A 19,427-nucleotide genomic window follows, 5' to 3' on the forward strand; every position below is an offset into this window, starting at 1 on the left:
GCTCACACTGAGGACCTATCCACGTCATCATTTACCCAGAATGCTTTGCGTCTAAATAAAATGTCTGTCTGTGTAATATATATTTTTTATTTTAGTTTAAAAATTATAAAAACAAAACAGCCTACAGTGTTTTTACAGTCTTTGTTTTACAGTTAAAATAAATGTTTTACAAATAAAGTCTAATGTTACAACTAATTGTAGATCCCTTTAAGTTTGTTTGACTTGGACCAGCTGGTAAGACGTGTGCATTTTACGTGTGCTTGTGTTCATAGCTGCCCTTATCTACACCGGACCACTGGTGATACAGAGCGCAAGTACCATCTACGGTATTACAAGACTGGCACTTGTATCCATGAGACAGATGCTCGAGGGCATTGTGTGAAGAATGGCCTCCACTGTGCTTTCGCTCATGGGCCACATGATCTTCGACCTCCAGTCTATGATATCAGGTGACACGAAGCAAATGGTGACCTTTTCTTATGTCTGCTAAAGTTCTTAGTATCACGCGACACAAAACAAACCGGTTTTATAAATTACTTTTAGAGCTAGTTACTGAGTGAAGCTATGTAGAAATCACTCATTAATTTCCTTACAATTTTCCTAATTCACGGATGTTTTTTTTTTATTTTTTATTTTTTTTAGAAGTACAAATCAACTTGCTAAATTTGTGTTTGTTCACAGGGAGATTCAAGCACAAGAGGCCCTCCAGAATGGTCAGTTGGGAACTGGAGACGGTATTCCTGATTTGCAGCCAGGTGTGCTCGCCAGCCAAGCAATGATTGAGAAAACTCTGACAGAAGATCCCAGATGGAAAGGTGTAACCCTCATTTACACAAAAAAACATTTGTTTTCAGTCCTGAAACACAGTTCCGTTGTGAACRTGAAGAAACAAATAAACATATTAACGCCGAGTTCGCTTTTTGCAGATACCAATTTCGTTTTAGCCAATTATAAAACAGATCAGTGTACCAAGCCGCCAAGACTATGCAGACAGGGCTACGCGTGCCCCCACTACCACAACAGTAGGGATCGAAGACGAAATCCTCGAAAGTTCAAGTACAGGTAAGTCACGATTKMGTGAAAATATTAGTGTGTTATTCCATTTGTGAGCGAGKGTTGAAGTTTCTGACTCTGTTCATGCAGGTCAACTCCGTGCCCTAATGTGAAACACGGGGATGAATGGGGYGAGCCGTCAAAGTGCGACAGTGGAGACAGTTGCCAGTATTGTCACTCTCGCACTGAACAACAGTTTCACCCAGAGGTGAGTGAAATGTTTGGTGTCAGTCAAAAATAATTTTAAGTGTTTGTTGTTCAGACATAATTAAAATTGAGAAAATCATTTTGTCGATGATGTTGATTGATGTTGCTCTCTGKTTTAATAATGTTTCTTTTTTTCCCGTTGTGTTTGATTAACTTGTAGTTTTGTTRTTGCTTTCTGTTTGACCCCAGATCTATAAGTCGACAAAATGCAATGATAAGCGACAAACAGGATATTGTCCCAGAGGACCATTTTGTGCTTTTGCACATGTAGAAAGTAAGTACAATAAAAGATAACTGCACTTTTTTATTTTTAAAATTAGGCACAGTTAACGTTTTGATTTAAAAAAATGACCACGTTAGCCCCCAAGCCGAGTGCAAGCGAATGCTAACCCAACTTTTGTTAGGCCTTCTATGATCAAGGACCCCACAAACAAATAATGTTTAGAAATGTCTAATGTTTGGAGAAATATGAATTGATTTATTTACTTGAATCCTCAGGAATTCCCTCCACAGAGGAGACCATGAACTCATTGCTAACAGCAATGAGTTCAATACAGTCGAGTTCACAGCCCCAGCTGGGCTCTCAGCAGTTTCCAGAGTGTCCAGTCACTGAGTGGAACAGTGGAGGAAACTCCAGCACCAGTGCAGCCAGTAGCAACGGACAAGTAGGAAGTGTATGTTGGCCTCATTTTTTTTTATTTCATTAATATTTTCAGTCCTGTCATTGCGGATTTATCACAACCAACTCATCCCAAAAACTGGATTTCACGAGTATTCCACTTTGTTTATTATTGCTTGTTGTGTACACTCTCATTCTTCTGTTTGCTTTTTTATGCATTTGTCATTTTGTCATAACAATGATCTATTTTTAATTTTTGGTCATCGTTTTTTTTATTTTTTTATTTATTTTTTTTTTTGAGTTCCTATGCCCTTCTCTTTCTCAGGTTTCATGTTCTAGTAACTCAACCATAACACCAAGCTCAGGAAGCGACAGTTTGTTATCCCCAGTGGGATCCATCAGCAGGCCCATATCTCTAACTAATAGTAGTTTATGTTCAGAATCCACCACATCAAGTGTCTCGTCTCTGACGTCTAACTATCCCAAAGCTCCGGGCTTTGAACGTGAGGATCAGGTACACAGACTGCACTCTTCAGACTTGGGAAGAATGAAACTCAGACAGCGTAGGGGCTGACGTTTATTCTGCATCTCTGTTTATGTTTGCATCATTTGTTTTATCTGTTAAAATCTTCATTCCACAGCTTGTAGGTCATTTTAAGTGTTTCCATTATTTGTGAAATCATGCAGATTCCACATTTATGACATCTCATTTGGTATACTTTCTGAAATAAAATGAAAATATTAAATGTTGGTTGGGGAGAAAAATCCCCTGAATTTATTTATGTATTTTTTTTCTTGAAGTGTGAATATTTTTACATTTTAGAGGTCCATATTTCTTAATAAACTTGACCTAAAAACATGGTTTAAATATCTGGAAGRCTGTTGTGTTTGTGGCTGTGCCATAAATATTTAGGCTATAAAAGATGGAGTCACGTTACAAAAATCCACGTATTTGTTTACCTGCCATCAACTTCAGTATTAAAATGTGTTTTAATCAGGTTAAGTAGTTGGAAGAGTAAATTATTCTAAAACTTGCTGTTTTGTGTCTTCTGATCATTTTTTAGATTAAGAGCAAAGGACATATGGATCAAAAATTAATGGACCAAGATAAACAGGTTTGTGTTTTGATGGTGTTCTTGCCAGTTTTAATATTAAATGGCATCAAGAAATCGAGTATTAAAAGTTTTTCTGTTCCCTACAGACACAAAACACTGTATTCTCTCCAGTGAACCCTCTGGCATCGAGCTTTACGTCCAGCATAACATCAAGTTTGGCCTCTAGTATTGGCTCAGATAGCTCCTCACCCACCACCTTATCAACAATGAATGCAAAAGCGACTCCATTCTATCCAGGGAGCAACACAGTGGAGTCAGTCATAGGTAAAGTGTATATTAAACTACATGAAGAAAACATTGAGCCTTTATTTTGTTTCTTGTCAGATGCCTGATTGGTTTTGTTTCTCATCAGGATCAGCACTGGACCTGAAGTTCAGTGACATCAATGTTGCCTCTCTTGATAAGGAATTAGAGGAGCAGGATCACAGCTTAGGACTAGCAAGTATGTCTATAAACACACTCATTTGTTGGCTCATATTCTCACAACTATAGCTATAAGCAACAACCACTTGTTTTTTGTCCATCAGATCAAAGGGTTCTGGGTGGATCTGCTCCTGTCAACATTCCGGGGTCCCTGGCACGGTCATCGTCTTTTAATTCCTCATCCTCACTTTCCACATCCCCTCTAAGCTCCCTTTCCCAGTCTTTATCGCAGTCCCTGCTCTCTGGGACTATTTCTCAGCAAAACCAACATTCAAACATGCTAGCGAAGCAAGATCATGGCCTACTAGGAACACCCACCTCTTCCTCCCAAAACTCTCTGGGTGAGTTGATGGTTTGATTTTTATCTAAAGGGGGCAAAGAAGTATTTGATTAAACGGGACATATCATGCAAAATCAACTGTTTTTCAGCTGTTAATACATTTTGTTATGTACTTGGAGGCTCTATGAGTGCAGACAAGTTGAATTTAGTCTCTCCTGGTGCTGCAAAAATATCGTTGTATTCTGTTTGGGTCATATTTTTCAGCCCTATCACGTTTTCTGAGTCTGTTATGTCAAATTGTCTGCGACAGCATTGCCAAATAAGGTCTGAACTTACCAACTACAATTTCCTTGTCTTAATACTCCTCTAGTTCTGGGTCATATTCTGGCTCCAACATGTAAGGCTGGATGGACAAGTCTTCAGTTGCTGACATCTCTTAATTTAATTGTAAATAAAATGTTTCTGCAAGCTAGAAAACGTAACTCCCTCTCTCTCAAACTGGAGTGGACCGGTCCAGAAACCTGAGTGGGGCGGGGCTTTAGGCGTCTTAAAGGAACAGTAACAAAATGAGCTGTTTTGAGGCACATGCCAGAAGACCCCCAACTGATTGATTTAAATGTGAAAAGAAAAGATTTAAAAGCATGTTATGTCTACTTTAAGGTTAAAAAAGAATTAAAAGTGTTTTTAATTTACTAACAACTTGCAGTGTTCAGACAGCTTTTTCATTTTAACAATACATTTGGGCTTGGTATGTGTTTGGTTACGTCACTCAGGGTTGAACGGAGGAGCTAGCAACATTTGGGATTTCGTCAGCGGCAGCTTTTCTCCAAGTCCGTCTCCAGTTTTCAGCAGTTTGACTTCCACAAGCAGCACCGTTGACGTGGCGCGCCTTTTCAGAGAGCTGGACGAAGCCAAGAGGAAGATCAAGCAGTGGGAGGACGCTTGGCATCAAGTCAAACAAGTTAGTGCTCCACGTTTAATTGCTTTACAAACCCGTAACGTATTCAGAAGGTTTCCTGTTCAATCATTTAGAGTTTTTCAATCGGAGCACCACGTTCTGTTGTAGGCTTGTGAAGCGTGCCAGAAGGATGCTCTGAAGGCGAAGGAGCAAGCGAAGAATGCCGAGGCAGAGCGGCAGCTGGCAGAACAGAAATGGGAAGAAACTGAGCGCAAGCTGAAAGAGCTCCAGGGGGACTTTGACGCGTTTTGTCGCACCTCTGGAACTCCTCTTCTTCGTAGCTACGGAGAGCTGGACCAGCTCCCCCTGTCAAAGCTTCACTCCATCCAGAGTCAGCTACGTAATGACCTAGACCTTATAGACGGGGTAAGGAAGCCCAGATCTCACACATTTCATTTGTAGCCTCCGCGATAGTTTTTACAAGGTTAATCAGATTAGCATGCTTATTTAAAAAGTCTGCATAAAATATGTTTTCTTAGGTTGCAGCTGATTTCGGCTCTTTTTTTCCCCCCCAACAGGTAATTTATCAGCTTCAGTCAAAGAAATGTATAGTTTGCCAAAAGCATGATCGTTGCATTGTTCTGCAACCTTGCCAACATTATGTACTTTGTGATAACTGTGCACCTAGTAAAACAGAATGTCCTTACTGTAAAACAAAAATATTGAAGTGGTGATGTACAATAACTCAAGGTACTATTTAAAGAATTACCCCTTTGGAAAATTTACTAACCGAGAACACATTTTCTAAACAGAAATGTCTTTTTCTTCTAGTGATTGAATAATATTAGGATTAAATGATGTTTGACTGATCATGCAAATGTATTATAAATCAAATTTCATACAAGAGATTCAGTCAGTGTAGCTTATGTTCATTTTATACACAAACACATTTGTCAGCCTAATTATTTAAAATTCATATGCTCAGATTAAAATTACATTATTCTCACATCATCCCTTTTTACCGTTGTGGCTAATCATAAAAGACTGTCCTGCTTTTCCCAAATAACAGTTTTGTCAAATTATGTGAAAATTAAATTCAATATTACAATCTAAAGAATTTCAGCCATTAAAACTGAAGTCATTGCACTATAAAGAGTTTRATTTGTGTCATCAGTTATCTAGTCTTGCAGCTTGTTCACTTTGTGCTTACCGGTAATTTGAATTTGTCCGTAATGGAATTTGAAGTGGTTTCAGTRCAAGCATTTAAAAATATGCCATATCTGAATCAATTTATTCAAATGGTTAGTTAAATTTGTTACATCATAATTAMAAATAAAGATGGCCAGGAAAATAATGTGTTTCTTGCACAAATTATTCTGATAATTGTGCACATAAAATGAGTAAATCTCATTGCTGAGTTTTCTCTAACTAAATAGGAATACATGTAATAATAGTAAGGAAAAAAAAWTTAAGAAATCTGATGTCCAGGCACTTGTAATATTAAAACCAGTTTATTTTGAAGAGCATCCAAAACCTGACGTGTAAAATGACTCGTTGATAAACTTTATTACAGCAAAAAGCACCAGTGTTTAGAAGCAATTTTTTAGAAAAGTATACATTTCTTTCTTAAAGTTAAGAGTATTTCATTAAACAAACTTGATATTTTAGTGAAAGTATTCTTCGGTAGTAAAAAAAAAGTTAAACATCCAGTAACAAAATAGTACTAGCTTTAAAAAAGTTGCAATTAGCTGTGAAAACTTATAAACAGATGAAGTGTTCCTCTTTGATTAAGGTTGTTTTGGTAAACTTTACATTTTTTGTTTTATGCAACCAGTCAAACATCATTATTTTTGACCAAGTTATTGAGGAAGTTTGATTTCTTATTCAGAGCACTTTGTTGACCTGGGGCTTTATTAATGGCTATATAGAGTTTTGCTTTAAGCTGCTTAGTAGGTATTCTATTGTGTCTTGTTTTAGATTTATAYTTTTTGTTTTTCTTTTTGTTTTTCTACATAAGCTAATGTCTGGAGCTTCTGTGTACTGTGAAACATTCGAGTATTTCATGTTTCCTGTTGTTAAAATCACAGCATGGTTCTACATATTAAGATTTCATAGAGAAGTACTTAATAGTTTCTACTATAGTTAGATTTATAAAATTTWAATCAAATAAGTACAAATGTAAACTGCATTGTAGGCATAACCAGCAGCTGTAATATCAGTAAGGCACATCCTACATGTTAAGGCTGTTTTTCAATCAGTAGGTTTTGTTACAGTATTTAGAAATTTAAAAAAGCCTATTCATTAGAGAAGCATGTATTGTATTTACTATAAGCCTAAAATGATCTTTTTTTTTTTTTTGTAGGAATCTAGCCTCTTCTAGAACATATCGGCCTCTAACTCTAAAGTGCCTTGCCTTAGTTGAAAAAGGTTCCGTATAGAATTGTCAAACGAGTAGTAGAAGCTTGTGCACAGGTTTCTGTGTTTAACTTTGCAAAAGCATCAACATGTGTACAATTACACGTGTATGTATTTTATTGTATCCGGCCAAATTCCATTAAGTATTTCTGCAGAAAAAAAACACAGAAAACAAACGAGGCTGAAATTGTTAGTGCCTATGTGTCCTAATTTAACCCCACCCCAGCCCCCCTCCACCCTATCAGCCAGCAGCTCATTCCTTGGTTGTGGTGCTCTTTTGGTGCAGCTTCACTCTTTGAGATTTGGTGTTTCAGTTTTACATTTGGGAGTATGCAAACTGAGGGCACATAGAATTTGTATAGCAACTTTAAAATGTTTTTAATTTAAAAAAAAAATTTTTTTTTGAACAGTTAGGTTATTATTATAATCTTTTTTTTCTTCTTGAAAGATTTCTGCAGTACATGAAGAATTAGTAGTTTACTCGTAAAGTGGGTTTTGAATAGGATTTGTGTTTTAGTTTCTCTAATTGAAATGACCTCCTACTGTGTAAAAAAAAAAAAGAAAAAAAAATTAAGGACAAAAAAAACCTTTTTATTTTTTAAATTCTGTAGAAAATTATGTATTTCCAAGTACACTTTTTTGCTACTTATGAATATGGGATAAAGCATTGTTTACATTCTCACAAATGACAATTATAAACAACTCAGAGGAAAGTTATCAAAAAAGTTATGGTGTTTTAGCAATTTCATTATTCTATGACAGCATATAAGGCAGGCTAAACACTTTCTGGTATTGCATGTTATGCGATATAGTAACCACAAAATTCAAAAAAAAAAAGTTTAAAAAAATTCGCACTGTGTCACACTGCCAGAACATTTGTATTGACTTAATATAATGTAGGTAAAGCTTAATATTTTCTGCAAGCTTCGCTGCTACTGAAAAAGGTAATAATGTAGTTTCTTGTTATACATTTAGATGTTTGAATGTTGTACATCCACAGCTCAGATCTCATAAACCTTGGAACATTGTCTTTATGCATTTTCTTTTGACTTATTTTTGAATTGTTCATTTGTAAACCAATTTAAAACAATGTTTAGTACTTTTGTAAATTACTTAAAATGATGTCATGGTCCTGTACTACTATAGATTTTCTTTTCTTTATTTTACTGAAAAAAAAAGGTTAAAGTATAAAAGTTTTGTTAACTTTCTTTTCTCCTGTACACTGGATAGTGGTGTATAGTGCAGCTAATTCAGAGTTTTTTTGGTCTTGTTTTGCTTTGTTTTGCCTGTGAAGCCAACATAATTAACAATGTTTTGTGTAAAAATGTCCAAATAAGCCAAAGTGGTGTCCTAGTAGCTGTCCAAATATGTGTTTATAAAAGAAAAAAAAATACACTTAATCTGAATTTAAAGACCATTCAAGTATCCGTCAGATTAACATGTTTAAAGCTATAAAAGACAGTTAAGAGCACAACGTTACATCATATAAAACTGAGGAAAATGTAATATTTTAAATAACTAATTCTGTTTTGGGTGGACTTTTGCTTTAATGTTTAATTTAGTCAATTTCTAATTTTTTTATGAGATTTTTTTCCCTTTTGTATTTGCTTGGGCCATCAATGAAGTTAATACCCACTTTTTGCAGTTTAACCAAAGACCTGTATTGTTTGTTTCTACTACATTTTCTCATGTTTTACTTCAAAACTCTAAATTGATTCAATAAAAAGTAGTCAATCACCTAGTACCTTAAACAGATTAAATTCATTGAGAAGAGTTAATGGCTTTTTTTCTACTTAAAGTTAATGATTAGTTAATATGCAGAGGATCAAACATGCATTAATCCTTACAAAATGTGGATTTTGTGGCGTTCCTGGCAGATTGTGCAATAGTTGCCGGCACATTAAGCAAGAACTCCGTGTCAGTTTAATTGTTGTCTACAGTGAAGGAATGTCTTGGTTTATGACATTTATGCTTCTGAAGTGGCCATTTGATCTTCACTACAGTACTGTTTTAAGGATCTTTTTGTTTGTTTGTTTGTTTTAACTTGACTAAATAATTAGAAAATAATAGATTTGTTTTATGCATTTGTATGGCAGGCCTACGGTGACTGTAAGGTGCTTAATATTTCTGTGTTCTGTTTCTTAAAACCGTGGTCCAAATTGATCTTTTTGTTTATTTTTATTTGTTTGTTTTCTCCAAGGGACAGAAAATGATTGTGAAGCATTCATGGCAGATACAGACATAAAGTCCTCTTTGTGGATCCTCAGACTCCAAAAAAACTACTTTGGCCAATTTTCACATTTTCTAAAAAGTCAAGAAAAAGAAAAAAAGAAAAAAACTTATGTGGTAAACAGCCTACATTTCTTTAGGTTTTGTTTCTTTTTATCAACTTTATATCTTAATGGACCAATTACTTTCAAACAAATCTGTGCCTTTTTTAATGATTACATATTGATTGACTTTAAAAAAAAAAGAGAACTTGTTGAATCTGAATCAAAATTGTAGTGCCTTAAAATAACGTTGTGGACCACAATGTGTTTGCTAACAGGTCCAGTGTATTCAGACCATGTGAGTTTAAAGAAAAAACACAAACTAAATGAGTTTTACTTCACTAATTTCACAAAATGAAAAAAAAAAGTTATGATAAAGATACAATTGTCTTTGTCTGTATTTGCCATACAGTTCAAAAAGACCCAGCAATACTGAATATACAGGTTTTTTGTTTTTATTTTATTTTATTTTTTTGATTTGGCACCAAGATGTTTTGTTTTATTTTGTTTAGAAAAAGCACCAAATAGGAAGACTCTTGTATAAATGACTATTGATATATGTTATCATCAAGCTCTGCTCATGCATTGAAATCGTTTTAATCTATTTTGCATTGTTGTTAGTTGTTGTCTTTGTTTTTCTTTTATTTTTTAACTTTATGAAAATGAAGCCAGAAGATTTATGCAATCTTGTACATGTTTATGAGTATGATGTCTGAAGCTGTTCAAATTAAGTAAAAAATAAAAAAAATATATGTAAAAAAAAATACTACAAAGTAATCTGAATGTGGAACCGGTTGATCTATGTACTCGAAAAAAATTTTTTTTCACTAGAAATGTAATTTTAACAAAAGTTCTAAAATATTGAATGTATTGTTCTAAATCAGATATTCAACTAATAGGTCACTAGTTATTATGAAGCGCAGTTAATTGATAACAATGTAGCATTTAGTTGTGAACTGCTATTCAATAAAATATATTAGAATTTAAACAAAAGCAAGTTTTCATGTTTCTGTTTGTCATTTTAATAAGACATCACGAGGAAAGATTATTTTGAAGGCTTAATTTAGTGATTTGATTAAGAATATGTTGAGTCTGAAGAAACCACATCTAATGGAATCAATAATTTAATGTCAATGGGTTTGGATAATATTTACACATTTAAATACTGTCCCATTATTTTATGAGAAGCTGTATGAATAAGTAGGAAACTCTTTACTCCTAATTGTAGAAGTTATTCTGTTCGTATTTTTGATCTAATTGTGTTGTGAACACAAAAACAGGTGCAAGTCTTAAAATACTGTTTCTTTTTCTACATTGAGCGTTGTGTACCACATCATTTGCTGTAGTGGATTACTAGTTTGTTAACACTTGTTAAATTGTTACACTACAGTTATGCAATGGTTTACAGAGTTCACAAAATATTTTATATCATCTTAAGAATTAAAATAATTTTTCATCTGAAAYGTGTGCAGATTTTTGTCTCAATAAGACAGATTTGTGGCTCCAAATACAAGGGAAAGAAGAATGTTAGTATTTATTAGTAAAAACATTTATTACAGTATATTTACTTTAATAATATTTAGATAGTCTAAAATTAGTCTTTCCAAACAATCATCTTTGTATAAGTTTGGGGGGTTTTATTGAGGAGAAGACATTGCAGCACTGGATTATCTAAGAATGTGGTTGATGCACTAAAAGAGTATTTATAACTCTGAGATTCCTGCTGTCCTGACTAAAACATCAGCCGAGCTGTCTAAAGAACACATTTAGATTCACACTTGGTTACAAAAAGATGTTAAAGGAAACATGTAAAATCCCATTTTTTTAGCTGTTAAATAATTTTTTGTTGTGACATGGAGTCTCTAGGAATGCAGAAAAGTTTCACTTAGTCTCCTGGTGCTGCGTAGAAAATTTTATATTCTGTTTTCTATTATGTTTTCTGAACTACTCACAGTATTTGCAACGAAATTTCTAAATAAAATCTGGGCTTACCAAATACAATTTGGTGGTCCTCGTTCTCCTCATGGCTCCAACAAGAATGGATGAACAAGTCGCTGACATCTTTTAATTATCTTATAATTAAGTTTTTGCATGGCCATTTATCCATAAACCCCTCAAACAAGAATGGATCACTCCGGAAGCTGGAGGGGAGCGGGATGTGAAACGCCTTGTTTGGATTTAAAGAGACAGCCTCAAAACGAGTTGATCTGAGGCACACCTCAGAAAAGAGGTGAAAGAGGGGCTTGTGGAGTTACRATAAGGAGGAATTCAGAYCAAATCATTGCAGTTCCACTTTATATAGACATCAGTTGAATGATTTGAATGTGAAAAGGAAGTATTTTAAAGCAGGATATGTCTCCTTTAAATAACACATTTGTTTTATGACTATCAGGTTATTGTTTTTACCAGTTAAAGACAGAGAGAGGGAGGTGAATGATTTAACAGCTCATCACTTTTTAGATAAACATTTGTTTCACTTTTCCTGAAATTACTAATAAGACRGTGAGAAAAAAGGGGAAATGTCATTTCAAAATGTAAATGTCTACACTTTAAATTMGTTCTCTTCTCCACCTTCTAATTTTAACCATTCACAAGTTTTCCCCTTAAAAGCCACAATACGTGAACCAGATRTTGAGACGAGACCCGTGATGATTCAGAATTGATAACTTGATATTAACTATGTCCTTAAATTATTTAATTTTACCTGCCTCACCTTTTCTGGTGGTACCGAGAGTAGAATCCGCATATTTTCCAGGAATCTTCTCCTTCCTGCCACCAGATGGCAGTCTAACCTCAGCAGCTCCATCAGGGAAGGCATTTGGCATTGTGGTGGAGCATTTAAGGGCATCAGCATACAGGTTGTCTGCCCAGGCGCTCGGTGTATCAGGAACCCTAGAACCAACAAACAAGCAAGCAGAACATTTGTGCACAGCTTACAACGGTCACCTGGTGCAGAACGATCTGTTATTTCAACATCACTTCCAGGAGAGCTCTGCCAAAGCCCCATGATTTTTTCCAAAGGCCTAAACTCAACCGTTAACTGCATGTTTTAGCATTGCTTATGCAACATGAAGTAAAACTAAATGAACTGCTGTAGAAATAAAAAAAGTGCTAAAACTGAGAATCTGGTGTTTGAGCTGTGCAGCTTTGAATGGATCTGAAGATAAAATCTGTATCTGAGAAAGAAAATGAATCAAAAGAACAACCTTAACTACTCAAGATTGTAACCATAATCCTGGGTTTAACATGTCAACCTGTTTTTTAGAACAGCTGGATCCKTTTATGCCCCTGATTGCTTGTTGATATGATCCTATAGCAGGCCATTTTAAATGCACAGTAGCACATTGTAGCAATCCTTTCTTACTGTATAATGTGTCCCAATACTCTGATAAAGACATGAGTGCTGTAAGTCGATCATACCATAACAGATTAACCACTGAGATGAGTCCTCCTGGCCCAGWATGTCTTTCACAGCATTTTCTGCCTGGAGGCAAAGAGCCAGAGCACAGGTAGGGTACATGTTTATCCAGCTGGCGTGAAGCTGCATAATGTTTACCCAGGTTTACTACCTGCAGTCCCACCATCTTCAGGCCTTAAGGCTGGATGTCGTGGCTTCGCTTTGCAAGATTGTTATAAACTCTTGGTTTAAACATTCASTTTAAGCATGCCAGTTGAAATGAAAAAGATTTATTGCAGCAGAAATGTTACAAAATCAAGATTTTCAAATAAAAACGTATTTGCTAAATGTGAACCTAAATGTCTTTGCCTGTGAGTTTTAAGTTGCTAAATGATCCATTTAGTTGTTGCACACAGCAGACGATCTGCTCAGGCTCCCTCTGACTGTCAGAAGAATGACTCTGCAAAGAGTGTCTGAATTTGACCTCATTAAACTAAAGATGGGTTTAAAAAAATACAATTTAATAATAGAAATACTTTATTTACCAGCGAATTGCACAGAAAGAAGAGGTAATAAATTGCAACTGGAAACCTGCAAAYGTTTTGTTTTTAGTCCATAATCTAAAAGTGGGGAAATGCAAAAGAAAGCAATAGCCTAAGCAGAAACACGCGTTCAATGTTCTCACAGTTCTCTGAGTCGAGCATCGTCATAGAACTGTGGTGAAAACTATAAAAAGCCTGACCACATAAGTGAATCATTGACTTGAAAGGAGGAGTGATGAAAATATCAAGGTTAGGAACAGAAAGACCCTTAGCTATTTACAAGAAAGGCTTTAATAAGCTGTGATGTAGTAGGTACCAACATCTCATTTAGTTTTGCTTTCATTTTTTTAAATAGATTTCTTTTTCATAAACATGAAAAATTGCTTAAGTACAAAATCTTGTTTTGTACTGTGGCTAGATTTCAATTTAACATGTAMTTTGCCACAAATCAAGCTTATTGTTCAGAAATTTCTGATTATGATTCAAAAAGAACGGTGCAGGAATCAGAGTTTGCACAGCTATGAGTCTCTTTTCCAAATCTGCTATTTTGACAGCTGACCTGTTCGACTGCTGGTTGGAATTCTGAGCACTTCCTGCWTGAAGTCTCCCTGCAAACCAAAAGCACAGCTCCCTGTGGACTTCACCGGTCAGCTGAGGACAGCAGACGAGTGAAGKTTTGTGGTATTTACAGAGCAGAAGTAATCTCTAACTCTCTGTATGGAATCGATTGAGCTTTCGAGCAGCATATCTGGAGATCATCATGACGTCAAAATTAAGTTTATGAAACTATAAATTAATACTCCTGGATTACTGAGCATGCATCAGGACAATTTATCATAGTTTTTTTTAAGTTTTACAAGTAGCTAGAAATAAAACTCTTAATACACGTCATTTTGTTTCTTTTTATTTGAGTTCTGTATCAGAAAACACCAACCATGTAACACAGGATTTGCAGCCCACCGGTTTCATAACATTTGCATAATCTGAAAGTCCACAGCAGATACAAGATATTTTATTAAAGCTGAAATATATGAGGTGTTGTTTGATTGGTATGTGAGATGCATTATTTTTCTAATTACTTTTTATTAAAGCTGAATGTAAAAGTAACAGATGAGAATCGTTCAATTGTTTCTTTTAAAGGGGGGGTATTGTGTATTTTCCAGGTACATAGTTTAATTATATCACATTCAAGTAACTATGCTGCCTGCATTTGTTATGAAAATGTTGTATATATTTTTAAAAAATTATTGGACTTGGCACTAAATGCCTTGAGATTGGCTTCTGTCTCTTTAAGAACCTCCTACTGTTTCTGACACTCCCAATGAGCTTCAGGGAGGAGTTGCAAAGAAAAAATAAGCAGGTCCTCTGGATGGGTTCTTCTTTAGTGAAAGGTTTAGTCTCTCAGCCTTATAAGCTCTGCCTCCACATGGTGGACAAACAGGTTAGTCACATGCAAAAGAGGGCCATCGCCTAACAATAGGCTTGTTTAGATTTATTTAGTCACATGCAAAAGAGGGCCATCGCCTAACAATAGGCTTGATTAGCTCTATTGTTCATAGAGGGTCATGTGCTCCATCACCTGACCTATTGGTCTGGATGCTTCGGCTGTGGTTATTTGGTGTTAATAAGTTTGTTTGGTGTTAATAAGTCAAGTGATGGGCACATGACCCTCTGTGAACAATAGAGCTAATCAGGCCTATTGTTAGGCGATGGCCCTCTTTTGCATGTGACTAACCTGTTTGTCCACCATGTGGAGGCAGTGCTTATAAGGCTGAGTTCACCTGAAACTCATCAGACTGAAGAAGTCTCTTGGAGGAGAGACAAAATGTTTCACTAAAGAAGAACCCATCCAGAGGACCTACTTATTATTTCTTTTYGATTTTTTCTACYTGGATTACGGMGATGCATCAGGACATTCWGGKAGGAGCTTCGTGTAAATAGGCGGTGCTTTGTACCAGCAAGTGTATAGGCAGCTCAATAGGACTACAACAGATAATTCAAGGATTTCTCCAACATACATGAATGAGTCAAAGCAACACTCTGGGTGTTTTTGATGAGGGAATGGCATTATAATGTGATATAAAGCTCAAAAAAGTCAATTTTGTATAATACCCCCTCTTCAAAAGAAAATCTAAAATTAGCAAGTTCTCATTTCTGTCTTAGTAATGTCATTTGCACTGCTCATGTTAGACAGGAAGCTTTTGTAGCAGGATTTTGATTGTGCGTCTGCCGTTTCAAGTGTGTTTCAGCTCAGCAACTTCTGAATAGTTCAGCGTCCACATCCCGCAGGTCCTGACCAGCTAGGCGCGCGGGGCTGGTGCACGTGATGTTGTTATATATCGTAATGGTCGTGTCTGGTTCTTCGCCCTCCGCGTGGGTCTCTACTTGCCGGGGCACCACCTGCGGCTTCCTCAAGCTGTAGTTTCTGAGTAGTAGCGTGCTACAATCACATCGCCACCGGTTTCCAGACAGCAGAAGTTTTTCCATGTTCTCGGAAAAGTTAGTGACTACGTTCGTCAAGGCGTTAGCTCTCAGATCCAGATAACGCAGACGCGGAAGCAGCTGTTTTGTTCCGTTCTGCAAAAACTGCCGACAGTCGTTGTTGGTCAACAGCAGGTACTCCAAATTGTTGAGGCCAGAGAAAGTGYTCGCTGTAAGAACCTCTAATTTGTTAAAACTTAAGTCCAGTCCTAGAAGGCCCACCAGATCCACAAAACTTTGGTTTTCCACCACAGAGATATTGTTATGCTGGAGAAAAAGCCTCCGTAAACCTGAGAGACCGCTGAAAGCCTGAGCTGTGATCCTTGTCAGGCATCCTCTGTCCAGATGGAGGCTGTGAAGCTTTGAAAGACCACTGAACATTCKATCAGGCAGCCTCTGAAAGCAGCTCCCTGATAGGTTGATAACAGCTACATCAGAGAGACCCGTGAAACTCCCCGCTTGCGCCTCCTGCATTTGATTGTGCTCCAACTCTAGGACCTCGAGATGGCCAAGCCCTTCAAAGATCCTTTCCCCAAGAGCTCGAATCTTGTTGTAACTGAGCCGCAGCTCTTCCAGATACTGCAGCTCGCGGAACGTCCTGGGCCTTATGCTGTTCAAAGAGTTGTTGGAAAGGCGCAGCACGTGGAGACTGTACAGACCCAGGAAGGTGTCCTCATGCAGGGAGGCTAACTTGTTGTTGGTGAGGTCCAACCATCTGAGCGACTTCATGCCAAAAAATGCTCTGGGTGCCACAGTCATAATTAGATTCTGGCCCAGGTAAAGTTTTTGCAGCTTGGTGAGTTTCACAAAAACATTGGATTTGATGACCCTCAGGTGGTTCCCAGTCAGATCCAGCTCTTTAAGCTCCCCGAGGTTTTGGAAGAGCTGCGGCTGCAAGTAAGCAATTCTGTTCCCTGCAAGGATGAGCTCTCGCAGACCTGTCAGGTCCTGAAAAGCTGTCTCTGGAATGACTATAAGCGAGTTCCACCCTAGATTGAGAAGCCACATGTGGGAGAGCCCAGAAAATAGCCTTTCATCGATGCGACTGATCTGATTATTGTGCAAGCTAAGTGACGCCAGGTTYGGTGTGTTCTGGAAAACGGTGGCCGGAAGCACCCGGAGACGATTCCTCTCCAGGTGGATGTGCGCGAGGGACCTGAGGCCTTTGAAAGCCTGGTGGTCGAGGGTCGTCAGCTGGCCGCTCTGGAGATTCAAAAAGTCCAGATTGGTTAGCTCTCTGAAAGGTGCTGCTGGGAGGGAGGTGAATAAATTTCCATCTAGCCAGAGGTAATAGGTGGATGGCGGCATGTCGCTCGGTATTTGTGTGAAGTTGCGAGCGCTGCAGTACATGTTGAGATCCGAGGTGAAGTCATCGTGCAGACAGGTGCAGCCCTTCGAGCAGGGAATRGGAGCTTGGGTCACCTTCTCTCCTTCTTCATCTGGATCTGGCAGCACCGGAGATGCTCCCAGCAGCAACACCACCAGCACTGCAATGGTTTGCATAGCAGCTAAAGACAGAGGATTGGGGGGATTATTACCATATCATACTGTTTAACAACGGTACAGAACACAAAATGTGTTACTAATCTAATGGATTCTTTTTTATTCTGTTATTTATAAGCAACATTTTGAGGGACAATAGCTTTCTTGCCTTTATGTGTAAATTAGATTCTTACCTTCAGTCAGAGGGCTTGATTTAAGTTGCACAGGCAGTGAAACACTGAATGACTGATTCTTGTGCAATTGTCTGTATGCTGAAGGGAAAGACTGCCAAGCCCTCAAACCTTTTCTTTTTTTAAGTCAGCTGCACGGAATATGCACCTTTAACCCATTCATTCCCACTGGATTTATCAGTAAGTTGTATTTTATCTTTCATTTATTGTTTAGTTCACCATAGTTTCTCATAAACTCTGCACGCTTTCTTAAATAGTCTGAATGCGAATTCCAGCTAAAGTTATATGACTTCTTGTGGCCTATAGTTGTTAATGTTTTTTTTTTCTTAAATAGATCATTTTATCAATCCAGGAATAGTTTTAAACTAAGCAGCCTTTGTGTTTGCTAAGTCAGGGTCCAGCTGCTGAGTGAATTTACTGAAGATTTCCACAGATATCAAAAAGATAAGATGGACCCAGTGAACCCATTCATGATTTTTAATTCTTTAGCTTTAAACAKAAACATTTGTTTCAAGATTAGGAGTTAAGTTAGGGTTAAAACGTAGGAGAGCACAGATCCAAAATATTAACTCCATATCTTTGATTTGATAAGTGTGGAAATGTCAGCGCAGTGACAATAGTCGCAAGAGTGATAAAAACCCATGCATGCAGCTGTTGCTGCTTTGTTTACATATGAGGATGATATCTGTGGGTTCCAGAAGTCCACTTCCTAATCCCACCTAATAACTAACTTTTTATTTACTTTTTTGAATGGTATCAACCATAAACTGGTTGTTCTCCAAGGGACAAACCAATCTGGATGATGCTGTGTCTTTGCACATGAATTTTATTGATCTGTTCCGATGCTGGAGCGAATAAGTGAGCAAAGTGTTATCAGGCAGGATGAATATGTAATGCAGAGCCTCCTTCCTCATTACAGAGTTTTTCTTATCTCTCTAAAATTCATTTGTGAAAATATCTGGTTTACACACAAAGAATAATAGTAATATGAAATCTATGTCCCTTCAATGACTTATTGAAACTTGTCAACTTGTCATTTTTAAAAAGTGTTAGTATCTCAGCAGAAATTATGATGAGCCGTTCATTATGTTCTTAGTTCTAGAAGATTTTTCGGTGTGTATCTACCACTGTTTACCAACTGGATGAAGATTCTTTATTAGGGCTAAAAAATCAGCCATTTTGCTAACAAGGAGATGAAAACAATATTTTTCTACCTTTTCCTGTCAAAATATCACCTTGTGAAATGGCTGCCATAGTGAGCCGTTTCATGACTGTTACTCCCCTGACAAACACCTCTAATTGGCTCATTTCCTGGCACTCCACCATACACAAAGGTTTTCAGCTTTGTTGGTTGCTGAGGGCTCCCTGAGTGCCAGATAAGAAGTCTTAATAGTGAGCAGCATACCCTGCTGGCAAGGCTGTACATTTTTGCAGGCCTGTGCTCAGCTGCAGGAAGAATCCCTCAAGCTCAAAGTCAGTGTGAATTGGACAGGAACCTGTTTATTAGTRCTGGAAAATTTCATGCCTTCTGGTTTTATTCTATAGCAAATAATTATCCAAACAGTGCCAGTGAAGCCTATTAAAACTGCACATTTTTATTGACATAATGGAAATCTTGCAAGGTTTGATTGCAATGTCATGAAAACTGGCAAAATTTGTGACCAGCTGCCAACTATTTCATGCATTTGCAGAGGTGTAAGTTTATTTACTTTGTAACAGTACTTAGGGTTTCTTTCTTTCTTTCTTTCTTTCTTTCTTTCTTTCTTTCTTTCTTTCTTTCTTTCTTTCTTTCTTTCTTTCTATTTTTCTTTTTGTAACTTTACTTTTATTTCGGTCCATTCAAAACATAAAAAATATACTTTTATTTCTTTACTTTAAAGAGGCAATATTGTGTAAAATCAACTTTTTGAGTTTTATATCACGTTATAATGTTATACTCTCATTAAAAAAAAAACATGCCCAAAGCCTTGCTTTGACTCATTCATGCTTGTTTGAGAAATCCTGCAGCGTTTTTAGGCAGCCATGCTGAGGAGCAAAAAATCTGGTCAAAAATA

The 19,427-nt window shown here is 36.9% G+C and overlaps 2 protein-coding genes across 4 annotated transcripts in view; one reads left to right on the forward strand and one right to left on the reverse strand.

The window, feature by feature from the left end:
• The window catches only part of unkl (unk like zinc finger), a 17,137-nt gene extending 3,172 nt beyond the window's left edge, over positions 1-13,965 (forward strand). Inside the window, exons 3-16 of one of the 3 annotated variants that reach the window (XM_014023916.1) lie at positions 273-449; positions 682-815; positions 927-1,062; positions 1,144-1,261; positions 1,450-1,534; positions 1,759-1,934; positions 2,205-2,393; positions 2,944-2,994; positions 3,081-3,258; positions 3,347-3,436; positions 3,522-3,758; positions 4,471-4,658; positions 4,764-5,021; positions 13,774-13,965. In XM_014023916.1, the coding sequence (XP_013879370.1) occupies positions 273-449; positions 682-815; positions 927-1,062; positions 1,144-1,261; positions 1,450-1,534; positions 1,759-1,934; positions 2,205-2,393; positions 2,944-2,994; positions 3,081-3,258; positions 3,347-3,436; positions 3,522-3,758; positions 4,471-4,658; positions 4,764-5,021; positions 13,774-13,950 (2,194 nt within the window). In that variant the 3' untranslated portion in view covers positions 13,951-13,965. Of the gene's footprint in view, positions 1-272; positions 450-681; positions 816-926; positions 1,063-1,143; positions 1,262-1,449; positions 1,535-1,758; positions 1,935-2,204; positions 2,394-2,943; positions 2,995-3,080; positions 3,259-3,346; positions 3,437-3,521; positions 3,759-4,470; positions 4,659-4,763; positions 5,022-5,173; positions 10,044-13,773 lie in introns of those variants that run through there. The other 2 variants (XM_014023920.1, XM_014023928.1) reach the window with 2 other exon arrangements.
• A 1,322-nt stretch (positions 13,966-15,287) lies between these two features.
• igfals (insulin-like growth factor binding protein, acid labile subunit) lies at positions 15,288-17,409 on the reverse strand. Its single transcript, XM_014023941.1, has 2 exons — positions 17,377-17,409; positions 15,288-17,208 (listed from the first exon to the last, which is right to left on the reverse strand). Exon 2 carries the CDS (start codon positions 17,201-17,203, stop codon positions 15,470-15,472), a length of 1,734 nt encoding a protein of 577 aa, XP_013879395.1. The 5' UTR covers positions 17,204-17,208; positions 17,377-17,409; the 3' UTR covers positions 15,288-15,469.
• Between the last annotated feature and the right edge of the window lie 2,018 nt (positions 17,410-19,427).

Source organism: Austrofundulus limnaeus, unplaced genomic scaffold (genome assembly GCF_001266775.1).
Source record: "Austrofundulus limnaeus strain Quisiro unplaced genomic scaffold, Austrofundulus_limnaeus-1.0 Scaffold4, whole genome shotgun sequence".
Classification (NCBI taxonomy): domain Eukaryota; kingdom Metazoa; phylum Chordata; class Actinopteri; order Cyprinodontiformes; family Rivulidae; genus Austrofundulus; species Austrofundulus limnaeus.